This window comes from Triticum dicoccoides, chromosome 6B (assembly GCF_002162155.2).
Source record: "Triticum dicoccoides isolate Atlit2015 ecotype Zavitan chromosome 6B, WEW_v2.0, whole genome shotgun sequence".
Lineage (NCBI taxonomy): Eukaryota > Viridiplantae > Streptophyta > Magnoliopsida > Poales > Poaceae > Triticum > Triticum dicoccoides.
Window position 1 is genome coordinate 706158011 of NC_041391.1, and position 8983 is coordinate 706166993.

An 8983-nucleotide genomic window follows, 5' to 3' on the forward strand; every position below is an offset into this window, starting at 1 on the left:
CGGCCATGGGTTTTGAACTGGAGACGGCGAAAGAGAGGAGAGGAGAGGGAGGAACGACGACGGCGGGAAGTGTGAGTCGCCGAGTGCGCCGAGGCTCGTCATATATAGGCCGAGGCGCCGCCCACACGCGTGGCACCGTGTGTACGCGTGGCGGGCGAGGGAGGGCGAGGGACGCGCGTCGTCCAGCCTTCACTGCGCCGCCCGTGAGGCATCAATGGCGCAGGCTGACCGGCGCGGCAGCATTGGCATTGATTTGCCACGGGAAACGAGGCGATGAGGACGACGAAGGGCCGAGAAGAGAGCCGTGTCGCTGACGTGGCGGGCCCGCGGTTACTTCGCGCCAAAAAAGTTCGCCCGGCGCCCCCGAGCGCCCCCCAGCACGCCGGGTTCGGGCTGGGTCCGCCGACGCTGTTTTCGGCCCAAGCCGGCGAAAATCGGGCTCCTGGGGCGCGACTGGGCCGTTTTTTCGACGCCGGCGCGAAGAAAACGCCTGGGGAGGCCTTCTTGGGGGCGCGGCTGGAGATGCCCTGAGAGTCATGAGTCCTTGTATTTATATGCCAACACTAAAAAAACTCTCTAGACCTTAATGCTAGATGTGTGACCTGACCCACAATGTACATATATTATTAGTGTAATTGTGGGAATCTTGGATAAATATTACAGCTGCAACTTCTGCCGTGCTGTGCATGGTGGGCTGTCGGAATCAACAAATTCTAGCCACACCTTGAATATAGGAAAAGTATGCATGACAAGACCAAGACGTGGATTGTAGACGCGGTTGTGGTGGAACCGGAATAATAGAGGTAAGCTCCTCTGTCCATTCTCCTTTCCATTTGCCATTTCCGACCAATATGACTAAGCTTGTGCTGCTCATCCGAGGAGCTGCACTACTGCTTTGTCTATTGATCTCTCAAGTAGCATCCACTTCCCATGGCCAAGCGAGTGGGTCCGGCGCCTGCATCAGCAGTGAGCGAGATGCGCTTTTGTCCTTCAAGGCAAGCCTCCTGGACCCTGCTGGCCATCTCTCGTCATGGCAAGGTGAGGATTGTTGCCAATGGAAGGGAGTCCGCTGCGGCAACCGAACTGGCCATCTCATCAAGCTCAACCTCCGCAACATCGACATGGAGGACTACATGGGCAACATGGACTACTACATGGACAACATGGACTACATGTACTACATGTACGACATGGGCAACATGTACGACTACAACTACCCGAACAGGAGCAGATCATTGAGCTTGTCGGCAGGCGAGATGAGCTCTTCTTTGGCTACTTTACAACACCTGAGGTACCTTGATCTGAGCGGGAATGACTTCAACGGCACAAGCATCCCTGTCTTCTTGTCTTCTCTCAAGAACCTAAGGTATCTCAACCTCTCGTCAGCACGATTCAGTGGGAGAATACCTTCTGAACTTGGCAATCTCTCAAAGTTGCAATATCTTGATCTCAGTAGGAATTATGATTATTATGGGAATTGGTCTTACATAGTGGATCTTGCATGGTTGTCACGTCTCTCTTTGTTGAGTCATCTTGACATGAGCTATGTGGATCTTAGCTCTGCGAGGGATTGGTTTCAGATGGTTAGCATGCTTCCTTCTCTGAAAGTGCTTCGCTTGTCCGAGTGTGGACTCAATGGTACTATATCTGCTAGTATATCAATTTCCAACCTCACACATCTTGAGGTCCTAGATGTGTCTGATAACACCTTCAGAATACCTTCCCAATTTGGCAATCTCTCAAAGTTGCAATATCTTGATGTGAGTTGGAATTTTTATCCGAATGTGGATCATGCATGGTTGTCACGTCTCTCTTCGTTGAGCCATCTTGACATGAGTTCTGTGGATCTTGGTTCTGCGAGGGATTGGTTTCAGAGTGTTAATATGCTTCCTTCTCTTAAAGTGCTTGGCTTGTCCGGTTGTGGACTCAACAGCACCATGTCTGCTAGTATATCACTTTCCAACCTCACACATCTCGAAGTCCTTGATATGTCTAGTAACAACTTCAATACTTCACTCAAACATGCATGGTTTTGGAATCTCAAAAGCCTTAAGGAGCTTTACCTCTCCTATTCCTGGTGGATAGGGTCTATTCCTAGTGATTTGGCAAACATGACGGCCCTTCAAGTCATAGATTTAAGTGGGAATCAGCTCGTGGGTTTGATACCAGAAAAATTGGGAAATTTGTGCAATTTGACCAGAATGAGGTTCAGTGGTAACAACATAGGTTCGAGCATAGAGGAGCTCATGGAGCGATTGCCAAAGTGCTCATGGAATACATTGCAAGAATTTTCGGTGCACGATGCAAATATGACAGCGAGTCTACCCAGTTGGATTGGTAACATGACCAATCTCAGTGTCCTTCGAGCATCTCAAAACATGTTGACTGGCCCTCTACCTGTAGGAGTTGGAACACTGAGTAGTTTGAAATGGCTGAACCTCAGGAACAATAGCTTCAGTGGTGTGCTCTTGAAAGAACAATTTGCAAATTTAGGTAAATTAGAGCTTTTGGGCCTCAGCCACAATAACTTCAGCGGTGTGCTATTGAAAGAACAATTTGCTGGTTTAGGCAACTTAAAGGTTTTGGAGCTTAGCTACAATAGCTTCAACAGTGTGAAAGAACAATTTGCAAGCTTAGGCAAATTAGAGCATTTGGACCTTAGCCACAATAACTTGAGCAGTGTGCTATTGAAAGAACATTTTGCTGGTTTAGGCAACTTAAAGGTTTTGGATCTCAGCTACAATAACTTCAACAATGTGAAAGAACAATTTGCAAGCTTAGGAAAATTAGAGCATTTGGACCTTAGCCACAATAACTTGAGCGGTGTGCTATTGAAAGAACATTTAGCTGGTTTAGGCAACTTAAAGGTTTTGGATCTCAGCTACAATAACTTCAACAGTGTGAAAGAACAATTTGCAAGCTTAGGCAAATTAGAGAATTTGAACCTCAGCCACAATAACTTCAACAGTGTGAAAGAACATTTTGCAAGTTTCGGAAACTTAAAGCTTTTGGATCTCAGCTACAACAAATTCAGTGGTGTGCTCTTCAATGAAGATTTTGCAAGTCTAGGTAATATGGAGCATTTGGACCTCAGCTATAATAACTTCAGTGATTTTCTCTTGAAAGAACACTCAGAAAGTTCAGGTAATTTAAAGCATCTGGATCTTAGCCATAATAAATTAGATAGTGTGCTCGTGGAGAAGCATTTTGCAGGCCTATTGAATTTAGAGTATCTGGACTTGTCGTACAACTCTTTGAGATTTGCTATCAACCAAAAATGGGTTCCAACATTTAGATTAAAGGTTGCAAAATTCCAATCATGCAAACTGGGGCCCATTTTTCCAGAGTGGCTGAAATGGCAATCTGATATTGATGTTCTTGTTCTTAGTGATTCAAATATAGATGATGTTATTCCTGATTGGTTTTGGGTAACATTTTCCCGAGCTTCAACCTTGCAAGCATCAGGAAACAAATTGCGTGGCTCATTACCGGCAAATCTACAACACATGTCAGCTAAGTATATACATCTCGGGTCCAATAAGTTGACAGGCCAAGTTCCACAGTTGCCTATACATATAAGCCGACTGGACCTATCTTCAAACTCTTTATCTGGGTCATTGCCATCTGAGTTGTATGCTCCTACACTCGAAGACTTGATGCTTGCAAATAATCAACTTACAGGCACCATCCCATTGTCTATATTCCAATTGACTTTTCTGTATAGGTTGGACCTATCAGGAAACCATTTAGAAGGAGATATTATGCAGTGTTGGAAGGAATCTGATGCAAACTCTACAAGTCAATTTGGTTGGGACTTGTTCAGCTTAGCCCTAAATAACAACAATTTGACTGGTCAATTCCCTAAATTTCTTGCAAGGTCATCGCAATTGATGTTCCTTGACCTTTCTTACAACAGGTTATTTGGAGGATTGCCAGAATGGTTGCCAGAAAAAATCCCACAGTTGAAAATATTAAGAGTGAGATCAAATATGTTCAGTGGTCATATTCCTCAGAGTTTCACTTCCCTTCGCCATCTTCACTATTTGGACATAGCGCACAACGACATGTCAGGAAGCATACCATGGTCTTTGTCAAACTTGAATGCAATGATGGCAGTAGTGTCGCATGGCACGATTGATTACTTTCATGAAGAGAGCATCCCAGTAATCATGAAGGATCAAAAGCGTGATTACACCTTTGCAATCTACAAGCTACTGGTAATTCTTGATTTGTCAAGTAATAGTTTGGCAGGAGAGATTCCAGAAGAGATAACTCTACTCATTGGACTTACCAATCTGAACTTGTCAAATAATCAGTTCATTGGAACAATCCCAAACCAAGTAGGTGATTTAAAGCGGTTGGAGTCACTCGACTTATCCTACAATGAGTTTTCTGGTGCAATACCATCAAGTTTGTCAGCTTTAACTTATTTGAGCCACTTGAACTTGTCATACAACAATCTGTCCGGTGCAATACCACCCGGACAACAGCTACAAACTCTTGGCAACCAGATGTATATCTACATCGGTAACCCTGGTCTTTGTGGAGATCCGGTTGGCAGGAACTGCTCAACACATGATGCAGAGCAAAGTGGCCTCGGAGATATAAATCATATGCCATCCGTTTATCTTGCCACGAGCATTGGATTTGTGGTGGGTCTGTGGACAGTTTTCTGCACCATGTTGATGAAGAGAACATGGAGGGCTGCCTTCTTCCAGTTTGTTGATATGATGTACGACATGGTTTATGTGCAAGTGGCTGTAAGGTGGGCTCACATGATGGAGAAAACTCAAGATGGTGCACCATGAAGTGCCCAACTCCGCGGCAAGCGGATCGCGTGTATCTAAATAGTATTTGTATGTTTCACCATTTCCCTATTTGTAGCTCTGAAGGAGCCTTGGCTGGATGGTCTGTACTGTACTGTATTGTTATTTGTATGTTTGGACCATTTCCCTATTTGTAGCTCTATAAAGGAGCATTGGCTGGTCGTTTGTACTGTATTGAATTGGTAGTTGTATGTCTGTACTTTAACAAATGAAGTGTATGTATATGTTTTGCTGGATTGTTTAAGCTGAAGAATATACAGCCCCATAACTGTACTATGGCTTTTCGTGTTGTTCGGTTTGCTTTCATTTGCATATATAAAAAAAGAACGCCACCTGTTGATTAATATGTGAACAAACTTGTTCGTAAGATGTGCCAAGAGGCAAGACGTAGAAAGCTGTGTTCACCATCAGTGCTTGTAGACTTATTCATGTTAATCTAAAGCGAAGTGCTGAAGCTCAAGGCTGACCAGTTCAAGTCCCTGGAGCCATTTGTTTCCAGGGAAATTATTCATATACTTACCATCAAAACCAGCATTTTCCCGGGGGAAATCGGATGAACTGCAGCATACATTTTGGTCTCCAATCTCATGCGTACTCACACGGTTAGAACATCCAAAAAAGCAAACGCCTGCAAAAGAAAACGAACTGAAAAAAATGTGAGGGCAGCTTCGCATGAAAGTAAAACAATGCTGAAAGTAGGCTCTCCCTGTTTCAGCAAAGCACCCACCAGGATAACCAGAGTGACTTGAGGTCCGGCCAGTCTGGTGACATTGACATGGCACATGGACAGAAATCAAGAACCACCAGGTGCTTCCAAAGTGTATAGATCGAACGAACACCAACGCCTCGATTCCACTCCTCAGGCATTATTCCCGAATGAGCTCAGCAGCGAGATGCTCTGCTTTCACTCGTCATCTAGAAAAGGGGATTCTGAATCGACAAATTCAGGTTGCTTACTGAATACGGTTGTTAACTGCACCCAGGGCCACAAATTCATGCTGTGTGTTGATGCCAAGTCTGATCACAGAACTTAGCTTCTGGTATCAGTATCACATATCCAAAATACCTACAGCTGGTACAAAAACCTTTGCTGTATACATGACTTCCCAATTAATTCTCTCTCGACAAACATGCACGGAACATATGAAGAATACATGCTTTAAGGTGATGCAAAGTTTGAAGTTGGGGTGCACATCTTGTTCTTGCCACCCCACGCGACGAGGCAACATCCATCGCGACGGAAGTAACCACCGGCAATGGCCATGGAAAGTGGAGACACAGCACTGACCAGGAGTGTCTTTCCAGACTTCTTGACGCCGAGATCCCATGACTCTAGCACGTCCGATGTTGCTCACGGTATCTACATGAGAAAATAACGATGACTTAACCACAAATTGACATATTGTGAAACAGGTGCATTATATGATACGGTGAAATTATGTTAGATATTTTAGTCTTCTTTCCCGCTTCAGTTTGTGCTAGTTCCTAATCTCCTGTTTCCTTTTATAACCTTGTTACCTTGCTCTTCCTTCTCAAGCCTAGCCTAGCAGTCTCATCTAGGGACCACTACAAAAGCAGCCGCACCATGGGCTCACAGTGGGTACTCAAATCAAATCGAAAGCTATTTCTATTTTTTTTTATCAAGATCGATCGATTAACCGAATCTAATACATTTCTGTACTGCTCTTTTTTTTATCAAGATCGATTAACTGAATCCACTAACAACAATGAGGTTGATCATTCAGGTCAAATATTCGAATAGCGTAGGGGATTTCTGTGTGCAATCTCTACAATCAAATCTGAAAGCAAAATGGCGCTATAGAATGCACTAGCCGCAGGTGCATTTCTTGGATCTGTGAAAGGCCCGCAGAATGTACATTAGATACACAAGCAGCATCTCTGTAGTACTATTACAGCACAAATGATACCATAGGAGAGAATCCGTACAGATTTTATGGTGTCCATTGCCACCCTGCTATCTTCAACTAGGAAAGACAGTGCAAAACCATTCTCAACTGCTTGCGCCTCGCACTTTTCTTTTTCCTGAAGATATCAAATACTACAAGAGACACATTCCGGTCAGTGTCTGTCTTTGCTCCCTCTGAAGAAAGAATTAGGAAGCCGCCTATTAAGGAGATGATATGGATCCATTGTCGGAAGTGATCGATCATATATTTCCATAGTTTTAAATAGCCGGCCATAGCTCCGCTATAGCCCGCTATAGCCTTTTCAGCAGGGCGCTGCTAAATGGTCGCCTTCACAAGTAGCCCGTCATTGCCCGCATTAGCCTGCTATATCTGATTTGAAGGCCCGCCGCTATTTTCCATAGCCCGCTATTTAAAACATTGATATTTCTGAGGAAAATCAACAATGATATGGTAAGGAAAGAAGTCTAGCTATCAACCCAGAACTTAACAGAGGCAACAGAAGATATCAAGCACATTGATGGTACTGTCTAAGATGTTTCTTTAAGACTTTAACCAAATAAAATGATTGATATTTTTAAGCATAGAATCAACTAAATCCGCCTAAGTCGGTGATGTGGGACTAAAAAACTGCAGTGCAGGCTTTACCCACAAACGAAGCAGCTCCCAGCTCCAGCGACGACCGCGAGTCCCGCTTCCGCCTGCCGTCGCCAGTCGCCACACTCATCGCCGGCGTGGGGAGCGAGCCGATGCGCGACTCCCCGTGCTCCTCCTCCGCTTACGGCTGTCGACATCTCCCGTCGTCTGCTGCTCACTTGACTGACCTCGAGCGAATCGATCCCAAACTCTGCGGTGGCGCGGTGGAGTGCAGGGCGAGACCCACACGCCGGCGTCCAAGGCAGGTGGGCCCCCGTTATGCCGGCCCAGCCCATCAGGCCCTCTAAAATGGCGGCCCGGGTTGTGTGGATGATAGGCACGCGCACACACGTCTCCGTTCAGGGAGCGCCGCCGAAGGCAGCTGGCGCCTGCGGCAGCGCCTGCTGGGCCGGCCCACAAACGCATGCACAAAAAAATTGTATTATTAGCGAAAAGACATCTAAAAATATAGCTCCCTGAGAATCAAACTCACACCCAGACGCTCGCTTCGAGGTTGGCCAACCGGTACACCTACTGGCTGCTGGTGATTTGTTGTAGCGTGTGTTGATCTAACAACCAACGTAGCAGCGCCACTTATGTACAGCCACTCGCTTAGATTTTGACTTATTTGAAAACATTAATAAAAAACGTGAATGTACGGAAAAATGTGAACAAATTTGGAAAGTTGACGAACATGCATAAAAAAGTTGGCCAATGTAAAAAAGGTTCATATATTCAAAAAAGTTCACGAATTCAAATATAAAAGTTCATGAAATGAAAGAAAGTGCACTAATTTTGAAAAAACAGTTCACAACAATGAAAAACGACCATGAGTTTGAAAAAGGTTCACGGATTTGAAAAAGTTCATTGAATTTGTAAAAAAGTTCACTAAATTTTAAAAAGTTCATCAAATTTCAAAAAAGTTCATCAACTTTTCAAAAAGGTTCATCGGATTTGAAAAATAGTTCATCGAATTTCGAAAAAGTTCATCAACTTTTAAAAAAAGTTCATTGGATTTGAAAAATAGTTCATCAAATTTTGAAATAAGTTCATCGATTTTTTAAAAAAATTATCAGATTTGAAAAAGTTCATGGAATGAAAAAAAGATTGTCAAATTAAGGAAAAAAGGTTCACAGATTTTAAAAAAGAGTGCATTAAAGAAAACAAAAAAAATTAACAGAAAAGGATAAGAAAAATAGTAAAAGAAAAAAGAAAAAAAAATCGAACTAAAGAAGAAATGAAAAAGAGTATAACAGTTCAACAACTGTATCCTAGCTTGGTGGTTTGTACGAACAGTACGCCGCGCTGCAGGCGCCCGTTTGCAGAATGCACGTTAACGGGCGCCTGCAGCGCCAAATAGGAAATGCCCTTCGTTCACCTCTCCGCCGTCGTACCCCCTCAAAAAAAAAACCCTCTCCGCCGCCGTCGAGCTCTGCGGCTGCCAGCCTCGCCGCCGCGGCCGGGGAGAGTTGGGGAGACATGCCGGTGGACAAAGTTTGGTCTGCAGCTGCAGGCGAGCGGCTGCGGCCGCGGCAGGATGGGCCGGCCCAGAGCGGGGCGCTGCAGGCGCCCGTTTGCAGAATGCACGTTAACGGG

At 44.6% G+C, this 8983-nt stretch overlaps 1 protein-coding gene across 1 annotated transcript; it reads left to right on the plus strand.

Annotated features, from left to right (window-relative positions):
- Positions 1-822: 822 nt before the first annotated feature.
- On the plus strand, positions 823-5099 carry LOC119324874 (receptor-like protein EIX2). Its single transcript, XM_037598642.1, has one exon. It carries the CDS (start codon positions 852-854, stop codon positions 4806-4808), a length of 3957 nt encoding a protein of 1318 aa, XP_037454539.1. The 5' UTR covers positions 823-851; the 3' UTR covers positions 4809-5099.
- The last annotated feature ends 3884 nt before the right edge of the window (positions 5100-8983 follow it).

Coding starts and splice junctions, on each gene's coding strand:
- LOC119324874 (XM_037598642.1), top strand. CDS start 852: ATGACTAAGCTTGTGCTGCTCATCCGAGGAGCTGCACTACTGCTTTGT.